The 20,941-nt window shown below is 30.6% G+C and overlaps 2 protein-coding genes across 3 annotated transcripts in view; one reads left to right on the top strand and one right to left on the bottom strand.

The window, feature by feature from the left end:
- Nucleotides 1-4,293, top strand: part of Osbp (oxysterol binding protein) — a 28,921-nt gene extending 24,628 nt beyond the window's left edge. Inside the window, exons 23-24 of the mRNA XM_080154316.1 lie at nucleotides 389-474; nucleotides 802-4,293. Of these exons, the coding sequence (XP_080010442.1) occupies nucleotides 389-474; nucleotides 802-820 (105 nt within the window). The 3' untranslated portion in view covers nucleotides 821-4,293. The remainder of the gene's footprint in view (nucleotides 1-388; nucleotides 475-801) is intronic.
- Nucleotides 4,294-6,418: 2,125 nt separating this feature from the next.
- LOC145314418 (uncharacterized) overlaps nucleotides 6,419-20,941 on the bottom strand; it is a 29,285-nt gene continuing 14,762 nt past the window's right edge. For both annotated transcript variants that reach the window (XM_080154313.1, XM_080154314.1), the window contains exons 5-27: nucleotides 17,994-18,089; nucleotides 17,569-17,636; nucleotides 17,153-17,178; nucleotides 16,494-16,535; nucleotides 16,321-16,374; nucleotides 15,356-15,417; nucleotides 15,094-15,156; nucleotides 13,900-13,990; nucleotides 13,177-13,221; nucleotides 12,866-12,931; nucleotides 12,321-12,456; nucleotides 11,856-11,997; nucleotides 11,574-11,672; nucleotides 10,660-10,774; nucleotides 10,370-10,456; nucleotides 9,880-9,975; nucleotides 9,492-9,618; nucleotides 9,057-9,204; nucleotides 8,373-8,450; nucleotides 8,100-8,155; nucleotides 7,895-7,994; nucleotides 7,362-7,470; nucleotides 6,419-6,607 (exon numbers count right to left, since the gene is read on the bottom strand). In XM_080154313.1, coding sequence (XP_080010439.1) covers nucleotides 6,554-6,607; nucleotides 7,362-7,470; nucleotides 7,895-7,994; nucleotides 8,100-8,155; nucleotides 8,373-8,450; nucleotides 9,057-9,204; nucleotides 9,492-9,618; nucleotides 9,880-9,975; nucleotides 10,370-10,456; nucleotides 10,660-10,774; nucleotides 11,574-11,672; nucleotides 11,856-11,997; nucleotides 12,321-12,456; nucleotides 12,866-12,931; nucleotides 13,177-13,221; nucleotides 13,900-13,990; nucleotides 15,094-15,156; nucleotides 15,356-15,417; nucleotides 16,321-16,374; nucleotides 16,494-16,535; nucleotides 17,153-17,178; nucleotides 17,569-17,636; nucleotides 17,994-18,089 — 1,960 coding nt within the window. In that variant the 3' untranslated portion in view covers nucleotides 6,419-6,553. The remainder of the gene's footprint in view (nucleotides 6,608-7,361; nucleotides 7,471-7,894; nucleotides 7,995-8,099; nucleotides 8,156-8,372; nucleotides 8,451-9,056; nucleotides 9,205-9,491; nucleotides 9,619-9,879; nucleotides 9,976-10,369; nucleotides 10,457-10,659; nucleotides 10,775-11,573; nucleotides 11,673-11,855; nucleotides 11,998-12,320; nucleotides 12,457-12,865; nucleotides 12,932-13,176; nucleotides 13,222-13,899; nucleotides 13,991-15,093; nucleotides 15,157-15,355; nucleotides 15,418-16,320; nucleotides 16,375-16,493; nucleotides 16,536-17,152; nucleotides 17,179-17,568; nucleotides 17,637-17,993; nucleotides 18,090-20,941) is intronic.

The raw sequence follows: 20,941 nt of genomic DNA, 5'->3' as shown, positions 1-20,941 counted from the left end.
ACCTGTAGCATATACTCCTACTTGTTACTCAAAGGTATAGATAGATAGATATGAAGAGGGAAGGGAACCTGTACCATATACTCCTACTTGGTACTCACAGTAATAGATAGATAGATATGAAGAGGGAAGGGAAGCTGTACCATATACTCCTACTTGGTACTCACAGGTATAGATAGATAGATATGAAGAGGGGAGGGAACCTGTACCATATACTCCTACTTGGTACTCACAGGTATAGATAGATAGATATGAAGAGGGAAGAGAACCTGTACCATATACTCCTACTTGGTACTCACAGTAATAGATAGATAGATATGAAGAGGGAAGGGAACCTGTACCATATACATATGTAAATATGACTCAAAAAATTATTTAATTTTTTTCTTAGGTTCCTGATGAATGCAACGGTGGGAAGCCAATCTTTTCTTATCAGGGAGGTTATTGGGATAACAAGAACAAACAAGAGTGGAATCGGTGAGCTATACTTAATGCCAAATTAGAAACAGGTTTAGTCATCCAACTAATGGATTACCCCCCTACCGGGCCGTGTTTTGTCTTATTTCATTATTTTTCATTTTACCTAGTGAAAGGTCTAGAAAACCAATCTTTTCCCCAAAATAGTTAATTTTTCAATTGTGTATCTCGTTAAAAATTGGAGAATCATAATTTTTTACATACAGCTATAGCATAGATAACTGAATATACTCATTAGATTCGAGATTCGAACCCATACCCTCCCAGACGACGTCCTGTAGTGGGTCTTGCCTTTTCTAGAGATCTTAATCTTTATATTTATTTTAGGTGCCCAGATATCTTCTAAATTCTTCCAGAACAAACAGAAATATACAATAAATACAATAAAATTGTATACAACATATATACAAAACATAAAATTGTGTACGTAACATACAATATATTGTGTACGATAAATACAATCAGGGGTGGAAATAACTTTTCTGAAAAATATAAATAGTTAGAAAGGATAGAAAAAGTAGTCATAGTTTAAAAATCTATAAATATAACAGGAATAAACTTTTTTTGTCTTGTTCTGCTATTTATTTTCCAGAATTTGTTTATCTGTCCCTACATTTTACATAGTCAGTGATATTTTCTTTCACTAAGCTAACAATCTCTTAATATAAAGAGTTTAGGATAGATAATCATTACAGAATAATATTTTAGAATGACATTTCAGGGATTTAAAGGGATTTGGCTTCTATATAAAAGTCAGAACTACTCAATTATATTTATTACTTTCCAAGAAAAATCCACGTATTAGATGGTAGTATTTGCTAATAGACCATCAGTTTTTTTTTATCAGTTATGTTATATGAGTCAATTACTTTATTAAAGTCAATAAGACTCAAACCAGTTGAAATAATATGTTTTCTACGCTTCTATTTCATCATAATATCAACTTAAAACAACTTTATTTTATTCAGATAGCCATCTCCTTTTATCATTGAAAATATATAGGTACTAGGCTCTAAAACCTCATACGTGGGCAAAATCATGTAGTTAAAATTTTTATTTAGGTACTCAAATGTAATAATACTTAAATTGTAATACAATAATGATACAGGAATAAAATAAAATGCATAAATCTGTATATAAGCTATTAGAATTGTAGAAAAATTAATTTACCTCAGCTTACAAAGAAATTCAATGCCAAGATGAATCTATAACCCCCATTTAAAGACCAAGTTCATTTGATTTTAATCTAAGTATGTATATAATGTTAGGTTTTATTAATTTCTCAATAAGAATTGGGTAAAGTAAAGAAAGAAATACTTAAGATATTTTTTTTCTGTAACTTAATGCTTTCGACGGCAAAACGGCTAGACGGTTCTCATGGCTAGGATTGCTTATATCTTTCATTAAAACCAGCTTTACAATCCCTTCAAATAATCTGGAATAGTTAAGACAAGTAACAGTTCATGTAAATGAACTTAACAGTATTCTTTTTGTTCGCTTTTTATGCATTATTAAGTCTTAAGTTTTTTTCAGAATATTTTTATGGTTGTCGCGTTGGGACAGTCTTACCATAGTACGAACTAGGGTTGTGTTGATGCACAGCTGTTTTGCCGCCTTCAGTCTTTAAAGTACAGGAAAATTTAGAGATATAAAGGGATAAGACAATGGACGATAAATTTGAATTATTTGTGCAAAAGTTTTGAACCTGCAGGTTTTTGCAAATTAACCAAGAATTCAAGTCAACAAAGGTTTTAGCCAACGAATAAAACTTTGGGTACCAGTATAATATACAGTCCAATGTCTCATGCCTCGCTGAAAAATTATCTTATCCCAATTATGTGAGGGCCTATTTACAGTTTACACTAAAGTAAATCTAGTCTAAGAATATTATTTTTAAAACCAAGATATTGTGATTTGTTAAATGTTTTTATAATTAAATTCATGTGATTTTAAGTCTATGTAATCTAAAAAGTATACAGCAAGTTTTATACAAAACAAGGATGACAATATCCATTTGATTTGACAAACAATACCAAAATAAGAGTAGCAACTCAATGTTTCAAACATACTTACATCGCATAAAAAATAGGTATTTATAAAGGGAACAAAGGGGATATTTCATTTGGGGAAAAACTGATTGTTTTGATAATATTGTGCTCATTTAATCTTGCTTTTAATACTTATATCTATTTAATTTTGCATATTATGAATCTGTGATTTGATTAAGTTTTATTAAGTACTTGGATTATTATATAAATAAGTTATTATATCATTTTAATTATAGAATATAAATTATTATATAAAATTAAGAATTATTATATGTTATACTTTAATTTAAACGATTTCTGTCCTCAAACTACGCTTTTTTAGAATTGTAACTTTAAAAAATCTTATTAAAATTGTATTAAAAAAATTATAATTGAAATTTAGAGCTTTTATTTTCAAAGATAATTAAGCCCTATATTATGTTTAAAGCCTAAATTTATTTGTGCCTTCTGAAATTATACCCAACAATAATAGGTCCACAAATAGCTTTAAGATGCCAAATTCACAATCAAAAAACTTTTTTATGCTTAAAAATACTAAAGCTAAAATTTATTTCAAGTAAAATATTTCTGTTTATAAAAAGTAAAGAATATACTTACAATATAAATGCTAATTGCAAAAAAAATATTATTTTCTTAACAAGCTTTGATTTTACCATTATTGTGTACTTTAATGGGGCTAAAAGCACAAAATAAAAGTATCCAAAACGTATAAAAAGATTATTGATAAATATTTCTATGAAATGTAAACTTATTACTTCTAAATTAAAAATTAGAACTGAAAGACCTGTAGAAGAGTTGTTGCAATTTATTTTAGTTTGCCATGGAGAAGGGATTAAAACTATATATTTCCAGTTTGTTTTATTATAATTATTTTTTGTCAATAAAAATCCCTTTTGTCTATTAAAGCTAATATTTTGAATCATTAAAGAATTATGTTTTAAATGCGTTCCCACAAGTGGCCGAATGAGCACTGCCCGCCCTTCCCCCTCCTCCCCCAAATTTTGAAATAAATTTAATTTTTTTAGGCAAATTCCAAAATAAGATAGTTGGGAGGGTTTTCAGTGCTCAAGAGGGTACTTTGTGTGATAGCATAAATTACTGATTCAGATTTATTTATTTATGTAATACTTTCCTACAATTATAATTAGATTTACTGTTTCTACCCGGTTTCTGTGATTTTAGATTATTTATAATACTTAATTTTATCTTAATTAGGAACCATTATTATTCTAAGCACTAAGTTGATATCATATATTTCCAGGGGTGTATATTCTGGTTGGAATCCCCTGTTGAAGGGGGGATGGGGATTATAAATAATTAGGAAGAGGATTAATGAAACAATTGTTTTGCATTTTTTCCCCTCCTCGGGGTAAAAACATAAAAAAATGTGGGAGAGGTAAAAAATTGCATAAATTGAAGGGTACTAAAAATAATAGAGTCCAGCAGTAGGAAAAATGAATCTTGTGCAAAATAAACACCCCTGTATATTTCTATGCTAATTTTCTTAAAATACCAATTTTGCCTCCATTTTTCCGCCAGTCAAAAATTTGCAAACTGCAGCCTTTGTGTAAAATGTTCTTCATTAAAGTAGTAAAGGTTCCTAATAAGAAGGTTAAATGGAGAAATTTGTGTGATTATTATTTAGTGATTTTAGGTTTTGATTAAAATACAGTTTTAGTTTTATTTATTATTATTGAAAATATTCTAAATAAATATTATACAAAATGAAGTACTACAGAGAGTTAAATGTAAAATATATGAATAATTCAAACTTGTGTGTTTTTGATAGCAGAGCTACTCTGTAAGTGTTTGTGTCTATCTGTCCCTTTGGAATGGATTTCTCGAGTGTATCTAAACTTCTTTTTTTCTATTTATATTAGTGAATCTACTAAATAATTTGACAAGTCTGTATGTCTGAAACATTTTAAGAAAGACGTGATTTTTACTTCTGTATAAGAAAGGAAACAGATTTTTTGTTTTGATTCCCTTCATCAATATCCATATATATTAGCCTGTCCCGGATTTGAAAAATTTTGTTAAAATTTTTGCCCCCAGCCATAATATAGTTGATTTATGCAAAATATTGACCCATGCAAAATATTTTTTCTGTAATGCAAAAATTGCGATGGTACAAGCACTGCAAAGTTTTTAAAATTTGCAAAAAAGACCTGTTTTTAAAGCTCTTGTACCATCTCAATTTTAAATATTTTTACAAAATTTCAATTCTAGTGTGTCTATATAAACCTGAAATTTACCAAAAAAAATTGGGGCAGTCTCAATTCTAACATATAATGGAAGAAGGTGTAGCAAGTAATTTTCCAAAGTAAAAATTGCCAGATTTCATACATAAATAATGGGGTTGGGCTGGAATCGATAGATACAGATATCCTGCTGATTCATAATTCTGGATATCAAGTATTTAGGGTTATATTGACACACTAGAATTGAAATTTCGTAAAAATCTTTAAAATTGAGATGGTACAAACTTTTTAAAATCTGCAAAAAGACCGTTTTTAAAGCTTTTGTTTCATCTCAATTTTAAAGATTTTTATGAAATTTCAATTCTAGTGTGTCAATATAAACCTAAATACTTGATGTCCAGAATTATAGATCAGCCGGATATCTGTATCCATCCAATCCGGCCAAACCCTATTATTTATGTATGAAATCTGGCAATTTTTACTTTGAAAGATTACTTGCTACACCTTTGTCCTTCATATGTTAGAATTGAGACTGCCCCCATTTTTTTTGGTAAATTTCAGGTTTATTTTGACACACTAGAATTGAAATTTTTTTAAAATCTTTAAAATTGAGATGGTACAAGAGCTTTAAAAACAGGTCTTTTTGCAAATTTTAAAAATTTTGCAGTGCTTGTACCATCGCAATTTTTGCATTACAGAAAAAATATTTTGCATGGGTCATTATTTTGCATAAATCAACCATATTATGGCAGGGGGCAAAAATTTTAACAAAATTTTTCTAAAACGGGACAGGGTAATATATATATATATGGATATAGTTATATATTATACTTTATGAATATATCCAGAATTATTGATAGCTGTGATAATGATATCGACTGTAAGACATAAAGTTATTAAAAATTGGCAGAAATTAAAGCGTTCATTTTAACCATTATTATGCTATTTTTATTAAATATTTATACATTGTTGTATTATCTTACTAGGGAAAAGGGAATGTAATTCAGACAAACAATTATAAAGGAAAATTTCCTCACAACCCCCTTTTCCTCCCCTTCTTACCCACCCCTCTTCAGTTACATGACAAAAACAAGATATGCTCCCACCTTACTTCCAAAGGTTTCGTTATCTTTTTGTAGAATTGATGGTTAGAATAGCTAGGCTTTGATACGGTACATAAGCGCAGAATCTTTTGTCCAGTTGTCTGGTTTGTTGAGCGTTGTTTTATGGATGTGGTCATGAAATTAAAGAAAAATTATATATTGAATTTAAAAAAGGTCTTGTTTAAGTCAAATTGATAGAAAATAAATTGAAAATAACAACATAAAATAATCATACATTTATTTAACAGTATTAATAATTTATAAATAAAACAAAGTATTTAACAAAAATTATATTATGTTTTCAATTGTAATGGGTATTTTTATTCATTATAAAAAAGTTTTTTTGCTGTAAAATATTGACTAAAAATTATTCTTTTTGTTTAACAATTGAAACTTTATTTTAGAGAAAATGAGATTTTAAAATTTCTATGTTTGGTGTAAGTGTATTTTTAAAAGGTAATATTATTTTTAACAAAACTTAAGTCTAAAAATATCACTTAATGGTTGAAACATTTTACATGGGTATATGTTTTTCAAGACTCCACCAAAAAGGGGAAGGGGTTGAGAAATTAAAAAAAAAAGGAAATAATTTTTTCTATTTAAATTGGAGAAAGAAATGGAGAGGGGTGTAGAAATTAATTTTAGCTAGGTTAGGAAATATACACCCCTGCATTTTTAATTTAGAAAATCGGTTTTGAGAGCGCATCAACTTAATAATTTATCAGGTTCATTCGTCCACTTTGTCTAATTCTTGTGTGAAGGACACCAGGCGTTGGAATAACTACAAAATATAAACTTGTGAGGGTTAATGCTAAAATTAATAAAAACAAGGAAAATTTTTTCCATTTGCTCTGTTTCTTTAGTTGTAGGATACCTGAGCTGGATCTTTAAATCGTTTTTATAGTGCGCTGAATCGGGGCGATTCAGAGGTGAACCGTAGGTGCGCTGGTGGTTAGCCACAGCGCGCCTATAAAACATGGATTTTTATAAGATTTTCGGCGCGGTGTTGTTAAATCCCCTGCGCACCCACTAAAATATCGATACGTGCCGATATAATTTTTTAACTTAAACTGGGTCAGTACGGTGTTTTATATAAAAAAAAATATAAAATTTATTTTAAAAATAACTATAAAATGTTTTCACGATAGTTTTGCAATAAAATATTAAACTAATTTTAAAAAAATATTTATTTATTAAATATGAATCACCCCGATTTAGCGCGGCAATGCCACTAGTTGAGTACCATTGCCAAGCCGGTTCGGCGCAACTGACCACGCTGAATCGCCCATGCCATTTCAATTTAAAGATTGGTATTTAATAATTTGATGGCGCGCTGAATGAATCGCCCCGGTTTAAATCACCTATAAACGATTTAAAGATCCAGCTCTGAATTAATGTGTGAAAAAATATTTTGTGATTTGGGCTATTTCTATTGGTAAATTCTAAGGTAGACCCCCAAAAAAATCAGTTGAAATCACGAAACACTTATATCTATTTATTGCTACGGAAGAAAAAGAAAAAATCTTTTTACATACCTGAACATTGAGGCTAACAAGTTGACCGGTTTTGTCGGCCACTTTACCCACCGGGGCCAGACGGTTTCCACCGCCAAAATCTATTGGTATGGCTATCTCGTCTCCAACTCTGTAAAATATCAGTTGATTTTTCTTGATGAACAGAAGAAGAAAAGTCTCAATATTAATTTTAAGGTAAAGCATTTGCAATTTTGGGCCTGGACTTTTTCAAAGATAAAACCTTTGTTACTATTTAATATTGATAATTTATAACTTGAATATTTACCATTTTTAATTATTGAGTTTTTAAATACTTTGGAAATTAATGTGTTAGGCAAATATAGGTCATTTAAAGTAAGGGGAAAAATCTTTAAATAACTGTTTTGAGGATTGGGCCGAATATCATATATTCCTTGTAAGAATTCCTATATAAGGATTCGTCTGTAAAAAGTATATATCAGAACTAATCTGTTTTTTTATATTGTTCAAGGATTAAGGAAAAAATAGATTTTATTTTTTATCACGGTTTTAAAGTAGATGATTTTTATATTTACCTGTCTTTAATAGCAGTTCTAACTTGTTTAAGGATTGGGGTGGCGGAGAGTGGAAACCCTCTTCGAATTCGAGAATCCAACTCGGAACGGATTCTATCCTCTAAGAAACAAGTTTTTTTCACCTTTTACAACAATTTTGCCCATTATTTGATAAAATTTTCAAATTATTATTTATATGATTTATTTGTTAAAATAATTTATTTACCTATAAATCCACAGAAAGAAAATAGATTCAAACCAAGAAGTTTTATCTCACAGCCACTAAAGTTTAATAGAATATAATGAAATTTCTAGAAAATGTTTTAGATTTGATTTAAGGATCGCTATTATGTGAGCCACTTTCTAAATCGGCTCTGCGGCAGTTGCATCGCTGTGATTTTAAGATCCAAGTCAGGTAAATTTTTCACACCGATTTCGCGCGCTAATTTTTTGCGATTATACAAAAATCAAATCAACTTCTGGAATATGAAATGCCTACCTGAGGTCAAAATTGGTTATTTTGAGTTTAGAAATAGTTCCCTGTAACTGGATATCAAATCCCAACACCAAGTGGGGCCTAAGATTAGTAGAAGCATTAAGATAAGGCTCCATATATAAACAATACAAAGATTAAATAAAAAGTAAATTCGGAAAGCAATCAACATTGGAAATGGCACAAACTTGCAAGTACCAAGGGGTTGCTATTCTAACAATCAATTCAAAAAAAATCACGAAATTAAAGTTTGTGGAAGTATATTTTTTTTATGTAACTGAAGAGGTATAGGAAAGAAGGGGAGGAAAAGGGGAATTAGGTTGTGGGGAAATTTTCCTTTAGAATTGTTTGTCAGAATATCAATCTCTTTTCCCTGGCAAGTACCTGCTAATAAAACTTATTTTACATATTTTATGTAATCCAAGCAAATATATGAGCCCCAAAAGATAATCGGTCTCCTAAAAAAAGGGATATAATTATACGATATATGAAAAGCTTCCCCATTAAGAAGAACCTATGTGGTCCATCGAATAGCGAGTTATTTCGATCTAGACAGATATCATTCCTCTTTTATATGAGGATAATGATAAAAAAGCATATTTAAAAGAAAGTTCATAATTAGATAGATGTAAGTTGTATTAAATGGGATTCATGTAATTATAATATGGTTTTATGAGAAATATATATTACCTTATAGCACCAATAGGCAGGTCTCTTGGGATAGGGAACATGAATGGGAGGGTGGGGAGACCTCCTCCCCCGCTAATATTGTATGGGAAATAATTATTAACAAAGAAGGGAACATCTTGTCCATATCCATGTTGGTGATGGTGTTGTCCTAAAATTATGAAATTTTCATTCCTGATTAATTTCCACTGGATACAAACAGGTTTTGAACCATAGACGTCCAACACCTGGTTTAACCCTTCGAAAATAAAAAAAATACATTAGATTAACCCCCCTAAACATTTGAAACTTCTGATTTTACACCCCTCAAAAAAAAACTTGGATGTCTTTGTTTTTAACCATTCTGACGAAAACAAATATAGCATAAGGCTATAGAAATCACTTACAAAAAATAGAATGATTTCTACTTATTCTAGATCAGAAAAAATAAAATTTCACCTGAACGATGAATAGGATTATAATGCTGTTGATTATTGTGATGATATTGATTATGATATTGTGGAGGTGGGTGGGGAGGACGATGATATGTTACATGATGGGGTGCCCCGCTGTGGTACTGTTGGTGCTGTTAACATACATTCAAATATTTTAGCATTTAACAAGAGTGATAACATCCAATATTAAAGAAAATTATTTTTAAAATTAAGAATTCTTTTGGTGGATGGAAAAGGTTATAAAAGTTATTTATCCTACCGAATTAGAGACAGCTTTCCGCGGATATTAAAATAAAAAAATATCAATTTAAACCTTCGGATATTAAGAGGTTTCAAAGCCATACTGGAAAATGTTTTTAAAAGTATACATGGAATTTAAAATATTTAAATGCCTGATGTTGAGTGGGAAAGTATGATGGTTTGTATTGGTTGTTATTGTTTCCTCCAAGGTTCAATTCTGGAAATATTTCTCCAGTAACAGGACGCATCTAAACATATATAAATGAACACACTTTTTTATTTCACAACCGTTGTTTTAAAATCCTCGCTATGCAAATAGCTCTATTTTACCAATTGTAATAGCTTCAGTAACACTGACACTGACACTGAAAATTAAAAAAAAATTGGGGGGGAGGGAAATTTATTTTGTTTAATTTTAATTTTAGTTTTAAAAAGAATTTTTCTTTTCTTTTTGGGGGATATTTTTAATTTTTTGGGAGGGTTGGGTGTGTCCCACCCCCAAGAAAATAGTTATAAACCTATGAGAAGCTACCCTGTAAAGGAGAACCCGATCGGTTGAGCGGTTAGCGAGATCCTATGCTACAAACAGACAGACAGACAAACATCGTTCTACTTTGTAATATAAATAATACTAATAAATACCTCTATTTTAACACTTGTGATAGCTACAGTAGCACTAAGACTGGTTCTAGCATACCCAGATACTTTTAATGGAAATCTTGTCTCCATCTGAAATTAGAAATGATTTCTAATTATGATTTTTTCTGAACCTTTTTAGAGGCCCTGAAAATGAAAAGTTTGGAGTGAGTGGTAACTCCTTTTTTTTCAGGATTGCTATTAATCTTCATTCCTTCTTAAAAGATCAAAAGAAAATTAATTTTAGACAGAATTTAATTTGATGATAAATTCTATAGAAAAAAAAATTAATTTACCTTATTTATGCATTTTCCAAAAACAGGTTGTCCGAGACTAAACCTGACCCCTCCAAAGAATGTGAGCCCTGTATTCACCCATCCAAAGTTTAACAAATCTTTTGTCGGAGTTCCTCTGAAAAAAAAGCATTATTGAATCAAACCACGAAGATTAAAAAGTTTTCCAGTATGGCTTCAAAACCTTTTAACATCCGCTAGATTAAAACCGGTCTTGTGATTTTCCACGAATATTAAAATAAAGATCATAAATTTTAATATCCGCGTAAAGCTGTCTATAATACGATGCGATAAATGACTAGATATTCTTTATTTTTATTTTGGCACTAAAAGATTTTAGTAAAAGTTATGCAAGAAGCAAACAAGTATTTTGATTTAAAATTAACATTAGAAAATTCAGGAATTATCAAAGATAAAAAAGGTTTAATCTTAAATAGGCATAATTTGGAACTTCTTTAGAATATAAAATCCACTAAAATATCTATTCTTGCTGCAAATACAATAAAATCGTATAAAACGTAATATTAAATATACAAAGGGCCAAATCCTATAGCATTTCTTGGGCTCTCGTATGAGTTAGGGTTTCATATATGTTACATATTACTTTATATCTATGTAAGGCTAAGGAAACCCTCTTAGGCTAGTATAGGAAATTTTATAGGTTTTGGCCTAATGTACAAAACAAATTACAAGAAAAGGGTAAAGTCTCTTTCGCGAAAACGCCTATTAAGGGGCGTTTTGTATTTTCACAATGGCTTTTTATAGGTTAGTTTAGGTTATATTAGATAAGGTGATAGCACCGCAGGGTTAGACCCCTTCGCAGGGTCTAGCAATACGAGAAAAGCTACTGCGAAACTACGAAGAAACGCCTTTTAATAGGCGTTGCCACGAAAGGGACTATAAACCTAAGAAAATACCTTGTATAAATAGAAACGCCAAGAGTAGATTTAAGAAGACTTGACTGTAATACTCTTGCACGCACAGCACTTTTCTCCAATAATATTTCATTCTTACACCTAAAATATCAAATACACGATGTTTTGGATATATTTTTCCTTGTTCAAATAATCAGCCACGCCACTATGAGAACAGATACTATGTAGAAATTTCTATATTTTTTTTTTTTTCTGACTCTTATAATAAAATCTTGTTATTCAGAATTAAGCTTCTGAATCGACATACTGATAAAAAATACTCACTGAGTTCCCAGAGCAATGTTTGGTAGGAGCGAATCTATCAACACTTCTCCCTTGTTCGCCTCTATCCTTCCCTTGGAATTCTTGAGGGCCCACTCCACCTTGCGGGACAAAATGGCACTAACTTTATGATTGCGGTACTTGCCTACAAATAAGATTTTTAAAAGAAATCTAAACTATAAGTAAATTTTAACATCTTTACCGCTTAATAGTAGCGAAGCTAATCTACAATTCATTTTGCCTGTCCATAACGCTATTTGAGGAAATGCGATTTTCTCGGCTGCTATTGAAGATAGCAGCATAAAAAACATTAAAAATATTTTATGAATAATCCAGAAAGGTTTCGCTACTATTCATTTTGTCTGTTTGTCCTATGAATTTTTAGTGCTTCTAATTATGGTCTTATTAAACAATTGCATTGTAATAACTTTAAATTTAAAAAATCCTCCAAAAACAATAATATCCTACCTCTGGCGTTCCCAACCTGGTTGCTGTCAACCAGGAACTGTTTCAGGTCAATATTGAGGCCAGGTATGGTGAGGTTTACCCGGCTTATGGCACTATTAATCTGTCTACCCCCTTCTGCGGGTAATATCTCGGATCCCTTCAAAAGAAATATCTATTTACCAATCTGTTTTTAACATTTTTACTGTTTTTTTGAGCTACCGTGTGCAAAATAAAGATATGCAAGGTGTATTTCACCTAATTGAACAATAACATATAGTCTGTCTATCCCTTTAAAACCATTAAGAAACCCAGAGATCTAAAGGGATGAGACAATGGCCGATAAATTGATGTACATCCCCAACGATAATACACAAAATTACTCTTTTGTAATTTCAAATTAGTGGTTAAAACGTTAAAACACTCAACTTAATGAAGCAATCAATCAAAATTCAATTCTTTTGAAACCCCATACTTAGCATGAATTGAAAACATAGCTAAAATTCTGGGCCAACAATTTTCTTTAAAACTACAAGAAACAAAATTAAAGAAAGTTCAATAGAGTTTACCTTTAAATATATAGGATCAAGATTGAGCAACGTAAAAAGCTTCCCATCTCTCAGGGCTTGCAACACCTTAATTAAAACAACATTAATCATGAATAATGAGGAAAAGGCCTTGGGAGGGTCAGGTGCCCTCTCCCAGAGTAGTTATAAAACTACCCTGGACATATAAGAAGCTTCACTGTAAAGAAAAATCATATATCTTCAACGAGACACAGAAACAGACACGCATCCTATTACTATCCTACAAGGATAAGGCGATAGTAAAAATCTAAAAATCTCGCAACCTCTCAAAATAAAATAAAAAAACTACTTACACTAAGAGCCCCAGCGGCACCGTTTGCAGCATTCAGAAGCTCGGCCTAATAATATCAATGGGTCAATAATTCATATTCCAGTATGGCTTCGAAACCGATTAATATCCGGTGGATTAGAACCAGTTTTGAGCTTTACTAAATCATGTATCAAATCGTATTATAAACAGTTTTTCACGAATAATAAAATAAAATTAATCCCAGTTTGTTGGTAATCTTTTATGTACATTTTGCTATTCGCGGAAAACTGTCCATATAGCTATTATAAAAGATAGTGGTTTTAAAAATTATTCGGAGGGTTGGACACGGACGGACAGCCATCCGCAGATGGATATACAATTATAAATTTGCAGAGATTTCAACGGAAACAAAAACAACATCTTTTTTAATTTTAAATATAAAAGTATTTTTTCCCTTTCTAAACTTTCACCATAAACATTTATCATTCACAGCAGAGGAAAAGCATAATATTTTAACGAATTATTTAGGTAAAAGAAGCTAGTAAAAGTGGCTGACCCAGATTATGACGTCAAAAAAAATTAACAAATGAGAGGCCACTATAAATTTTACCATTGGTAAATTACAGTGTATACTGGCCTCTCATTGGTTAATTTTTTTGACGTCATAATCTGAGTCAGCCACTTTTACTAGCTTCTAGGTAAAATCGGAAATTTAAATTTGAAATAAAATATCTGTCGTTTTATAATGAAAACAATCAAAGCTTACTTTTTCACTGACAAAGTCAGCTATAGATTCAACTAGTTTAGTTTTCTCCTCAACCAACTCTCCAACACAATCAAATATATCTCCAACCATTCTAAATTATCATTATCAGTTTTGCTAGCTTAAGGCCTTCTCTCATTTTTTTGTTTCACGAGTCAATGTAGACTATAAATTAGGCCAATTAGGCCTAAAGAAAGGACTGATTTTTGGCAAATTTGATATTTAATGTGAATTGTAATTCTTTAATGTTATGATATATTTTGAAAATGAATTGTAATTTTTGGACACTTTTTAGTCTTTAAATAAAGATTGCTTTTCGATATTTTTGTTACTATGATTTGAAGACTTTAGAGTGTCCATTATTATTATTTACAACTTTACCGCAATTTTGCCAAGAAGATTGAAGTAATTGAAGATCCCTGAAATCGAGATTTGCTGGAAATAGTATTTAGAAGAAACCTTTAAGCTTTGCTTTTATGAATTTTGCCATCCTTGTTTTATTAAAACACCGAATTAATTTTTCATATTTTATGAAAGCTGTTCCTATTTTAGAAATTGTTCAAATTATTTTCTTTACGAACCTATTCCTATTTCAAAGGTTAACTATCCCTTGATCCTCCTCCCCTCTCATAACTTTTCTTCCTTTAGTTAACGATATTAGTTTTGATTCTTTATATGTATGTTGGTAGGTATTGATTATTACTTGTTAATACAATATTATAATTATATTGAATCATGTTCTTATTTGATATACCTATTATTATATCTATTGATATTATTGCATATTTCTATGCAATATTTTCTATACTTTTTTGTGAATTGTTGCTATTTGATAATTTGTAATTTAAATTGTATCCACTGTATCTATAAAATCTTTAAAAACCCAATAAATAATTAAACTATAAAGAATCTTCATTATAAAATATATTATATGATATATTACGCCCGTTAAACAACTATTTAGTTATCATATCAACATAATTATACAATGCAGTCATAAGCCACATTGTAAAGGAGAACCCCTTTTTTTGTGGTTAGCTAGATCCTTCGGTACAGAGAGATATTAGACATCCTGTTACTTTTATTCAAGGATATATATATAGTCGACAACAATGCACATATTAAAGAATACTAAAATAACAAATAGAGTCATTGAACCGAAGCTTTACAAAAATTATGTGGAATTAACATAATTACCTTCCTAATTCTTCACTTTCCATTTGAATCTTCATGAGCAGTCTCAGCTTGGCAGGTATTATCCTTAAATCATCAGTAAAGTAAAAAATCGATTAAAAATATATAACATTAATTATATAATAAATATTAAAAATTTGATTAAAAGTATAAGAAAAATTATCCTTTACATTTTAAAGGTATTTGGTTGATAATTCTTGCTTTCCATGAATTATCAACCAAAAAATAATTATAAATAAGCTGCGCAACATATTCCAAAATTTACCTGTTAATAGCAACAGAACTGAGTTGAAGCAAAGTTGCGGGAATATCCATGGTTCCAGAATTCTAAAATAATCACACATTAAAAACCAATTTGTGAACAAACAAAAAAAAATAACATATCAAAATCATTATCATTATTCTAAAATCCAGCAGTCACCAGAAAGTCTCAGGGAGTAAGGGAGGGGACAATGGATCGAATATTAAATTTTTAGGAGTCTCAGACTTTAGGTACTGGCTTAAAGGGAATGTGCAAGAATTTAGCAGTTTCTGACTGAGTTTGGGTACTTGCGCATGAAATGCCGCTACTCGTTATGTATGTTTTGAATATTGCAGACGGGGAGAAGGGATAAGGGAAGTGGGGGCAAGGAAAATAAACACTCGTTGTGTTAGTTTGGAATGTAGCAGACGGAGAGAAGGGAGGTGGGGGCAAGGGAAATAAACAGAATAAAAAGGGGCAGTCATATTCTTGCTAGCAGCTGGCCGGGTCCAATAATCTTGTAATATAAAAATCACACCAAAAAACCTCAATATATTTCATCAAAAACAAGTTGTGATTTCCCTTTACATGATGCTATGGAAATCTATTTTTCAATTAACAATCCCTTTATAATTTCCTACAAATTTATTGGATTAAACTGGATTTCATGCCCTTTCTTTGATAACTCTTATATTGAATTAATTGCCCATTGTCCCCTCCCTTACTCCGTGAGAAAGTCTACAATACGCACACGCAGCGTAACATAGTATCTGTAAATTCAAACTCAAATTCAAACTTAGCTGAAACCACCGGTAATTAGTAATAAAAGCCGCTTTTTTAACCACTTTGGATTTCTGCCGCCTTAAAAATGGTCGGCTATCGAGTTCTCGTGATTAAACTCTTTGTTGAAGTACAAATTACAAACTCATAATTATTTTTACTATTATGTAATATTTTAAAAATCATTATTTTTTATAAATAGAATTTACCTCTACAAAATTCTTGAAGAATTGTGCTTTCAAGCTCAGCACTGAATCAACTGCCTAAAAAAAAATTATTAAAAAAATGACGATTAAGATAATATATCTTCATTTTTGTCAAATTAAGTAAATGAATACTAAGAAGTTAATTAAATATTAATAAATTAAAATACAAGTATTACCTCATAAAATCTGCTCGCCATTATTAGGATTGTTGTTGGCCCCTAAGATAAAAAATACATCAAATTAAAGACACCAAATAAAAAAAATAATGAAATAAATCTACAAAAGTATTTCTTTTCTTCAATCAAAATGTTTTTGTTTTTTAATTCAAACAAAGAAATCTATAATATAAAGTATAATGATGTCTGTCTGTCCGTCCCTAAAGATCTCGGTAACCACTGAACCGATCGGATTCTACTCTTCAGGGAATATACCTACTGGTCCTGTGGTGGTTTTAGGCGATTTTCTTGGAGGTTGGAACACCCCCACCCCCCCCCCACAAAAAAACAGAAAAATTTCCCTCAATTTTTAATAGAAAGTAGTGGGGGCACCCTCAGGTACATATTTTTTTTTAATTACATCTTGGGACAAAGCTAGTGTTTATATATAGCATCTTTAAACAACAAACTGAGTTATAGAGAAGACCATAAAAAAGTGAGATAAGGATATAATTAATGATAGAAATCCACGAAACTTATAGCATGACCTACATAGTACAGAGCCCCTAAGACTTAATTAGCAGCCGAGAAAAGCTCTTATACCTCATGGCGTTACTGACTCACGTACGGACAGATAAAGGGAATTAAAAAGTAGCAAAGCTACTTTAAATATTATTTACCTGTTGCAAATTTTCCAAGAGATCCTAATTAAAAAGTACACAAATTTATTTTTAAGATTTAAGTTTACTTTATGTTTTCTCATATTATGCTCATATTAAATTTACACTTTTGTTTATAAGAAAAAATATGCCGAAAAAAGTAAAACGTTGAATGTTTTTGCAAAGATAGGCCAATGGATAAGAAATTTATCTTCTTTATAATTGCAGACAAATTACAGGTATTAGTCTTATATTATTCTGGAGGGGGAAAATATTAAAAAAAGAATTGATTAGTCTAAATCTCTTTTTCCCTCAAAAAAGAAATAAAAAACAAGTTACTAAACCCAGAATTTCATAATAGTTTTCGAAAATTATTAATTTTACTACCATTGTCGTATTCTTGTATTTAATAATATAATATGTTTGTGTACTATCCTGGAAAGGGAAGGGTTGATCATTACCCCTGCCACCTCCAACGGTGTTATCAAGGGCTAACCGACCTAACCTAAGATATATCATGAATTATTGATATTAATTGAAAGAATAAATAAATTAAATAGGATAAAAAAGTCCTACATTGTTATCAAAGGCTAGCTGTATGTCCTAACCTTTAACAAATCAGCAGAATGATAATACCAATTGAAAAAGAAGGGGTTATAGCTCTGTAAAAGTAAAGAAAATCATACATTATTTTACAGTAAACTATAGCACTCCTTATATTATTCTATGGAAATCATTATTTTATAATTAAGTTTAGGATAGGTTTATGTTTTCTGTAAGAGAAGTGTGGGGGTTTAAACTCCTTTCAGTGTTTATATTAGTTATTAAAAAAATTATATTGGGTTGAAGTTCATTATTGTACCTGACTATTTGATTTAAAATGGTAGAAAATTGTTGGAAGATATCCATTCCAGCTTCCACCTTGCGGTTCAGCAATTTCAAGAAGTCAGCTCTGGCCCTAAAATAACAATCTGATTATTTGTAAATAGGCCAAGTCATTAAAAAAGTCTCATTCATATTTACACAAAAATGAACATGAAGCATAAAGCTTTATTTTAATGGCAACGTCATTCAATGAAACAGATTACAATCGATTATTTTAATATATTTCTTAGTTAACTTTTTTCTGGGATCTAAAGGGTTAAGACAATGGGGGCCGATAAATTAATGGACATCTCAAAGGAAGATATAAAAAATTACCCCTTCTGTAGATTTCAAATAGTGGTTAAAACGCTTTAAAACTCAATTAACCAACCAATCAAATTCAATAAAATTCCCCGAATTTGTTAAGCATTTATTAAATAACTTTGGGTTCTAGGGTAATAAACAGCCCAATGTCCCCTCCCTCCTTGTCTCGTTTGGATATTGAATGAAATCATCCTTTTTGGGACTAAATTTCATCGACTTTTGTAATGGTGATTTCTTTTATGTGAACAATTAGTGCAATTTTATGCTTTATGACTTTTACATAATTTTGTATAGAATAATTGTAACTAATAAGATAATAATTACTAAAGCAACTAGAGAAACTACTATACAATGTTTAAATGCTTGTCATTTATTTGATTTTTCATATTTGTTTGGTCGATTTTTTCCCGGTATATTTAAGTGTACATTACCAGCCTATAACTACCCATCAACCAGGGATCTAAAGGGCCAATAAATTAATGTACATCCCCAATGATGAAGCACAAGTTTAACCCATCCGTAGATTACAATTAATGATTGAACCGTTTGGACACTTAACTTAATTAACCAACCAATCAAAATTCAATAAAAGACCCCAAAGATGTTAAGCCAACAAATAAGAAAAACTCATACTAAGACTTTAGAGACTAGTGTAATAAACAGCCCAATGCCACCCTCCCTCTCTCCCTGCCCATCGACGCTTTTATGATTGAGAAATATAACACCACCATGGTGTTGTTATTCTAAGCCATATGTTTCCTAATCAGCTTAGCTACTATTTCACAGCATTACCCTTGTTTTACACAACAAAAAAATAAAAATAAAAGAGAAACAGTTATAAAAGGATAATTAGTAATCTCATCACAAAAAAGTGTAATTATTCCATTTTTTGTAAGAAGGAAAATTTGATTGTTACAAAATAAAAACGATGACGTCCAAACGTAGCAAATATTTTGTAGAGAGGTTATGGTTTTACTACATTGAGTGAGTGAGAACTGAGTTTAAGTGTTTAGGACCAAAAAAAAAAATCAAGCAAGACCTAATTAAAAAAAATGTATATAATTTTTATTGCCACTTTTTGATATTTAGTATAAAGTTAGATTTTTTTATAGAAATTACATATTTTTAGACAATTACTTTATTAACATCACTAGCGGCTTTGCCCCAAGAGGTAATTAAAAAAAATATGTACGTGCCTAAAAAAATAATGCGAGTATGGGAATCATTACATCTTCTATTACCTACCCATATGAAAAAATTGCGAATGGGTCACTAATTTTGGCGAATAAATGGCGAATTTGCAAAACATATGCGAAAAAAAATCTTTAAAAAATTGGGGGGGGGGGGGATTTTTATATTTTTTGGGGGATTGGGGGTGTCCCACTTCCCATTAAAAAAGCCTAAAACTACCACAGGACCAGTAGGTATATTCCCTGAAGAGTAGAATTCAATCGGTTCAGTGGTTACCGAGATCTTAATCTTCAATTGGACGGACAGACATCCTTCTACTTTGTATTATAGATCAGGATAGATTAATTAGAATGGTGAAAAAGCTATAAAAAATCAGAAATCTTACTTCAGCTTTGAATATATTACCAATAAAGAATTTTGATGCAATTTATTTTGTCGCTGTCCCTTCAATAGCCTCATAACTTATAAAATTAAATATAAAAATCATTATGCATTAAAAAATCCATTAGTTAAGATTGACTTGTGAATTAGGAAAATTTAAATCTGAGTGTATTGCAAATAAACTGTGTCAGTGTGTAATCATTAATGTAAATTAGCATCTGCGAAGCTACTCTTCTAGTTATATGGCTAGAGAAAGACGAATTTTCCAAATAAATTTACGTAAAGGGGCAAGTCTCGTATTTTCAAAATGGCTTTTACAAGGTTATTTTAGGTTAGGTTAGGTTATATTGGGTTAGGTGATTGCCACGCAGGGTTAGAGCCCCCTTCAGGGGCTAGAAATATGATAAAAACTACTGTGAAAATACGAAGAAACGCCCCTTACGGATCGTTGCCACGGAAGTGACTATACCCCAGTTATTTGCATGATAAGCTGTTTTTCCTAGGAATTTTTACAAAAGTTTTCAGCTCTAATTCTTGTTTTGTAGCCGAGAAACTCGTATTCTCCTACTATAAAGTGTCTTACAGACGGACTTGTGAACTTTTTGAACTATAGAGTATCTTTACTTATAAAAATATACATGCACAATAGATTATGAATTTAAAGTGACTTTGAAAAATATAAAATTCTGTAAAAGGAGAACTAAATCAAATTTGTCAAAATTTTGGGTGTTTAATTCCTGGGTATAACAAGGACGATTTATTTTAGCCGTGGTAATAGTTATTTCTCGTATTGTATTATAAACGGCTTTCCGAGGATATAGAATGTACAATTATAAGATTAAAACTAGTTTTTTTTAGCCCCGATGTGCCGGAGGCACCGGCTAAAAAAACTGGTTTCAATCTTATGATTGTACATTTCTATATTCGTAGAAAACTGGATATAATACGATGCTAGACATTGTTTTTTCGTATGGATGAGAACCGGTTCCTATCCACCGGATTCGAATGAATACGAGAAAACTTAATTAATCATCGATCAAATTATCATTA

The sequence above is a fragment of the Acartia tonsa genome, chromosome 3 (assembly GCF_053477335.1).
Source record: "Acartia tonsa isolate MP-2025a chromosome 3, ASM5347733v1, whole genome shotgun sequence".
NCBI classification, from domain to species: Eukaryota; Metazoa; Arthropoda; class Copepoda; order Calanoida; family Acartiidae; genus Acartia; species Acartia tonsa.
Note: the sequence above shows the minus strand (reverse complement) of the source record. Positions and strands in the feature narration are given on the sequence as shown.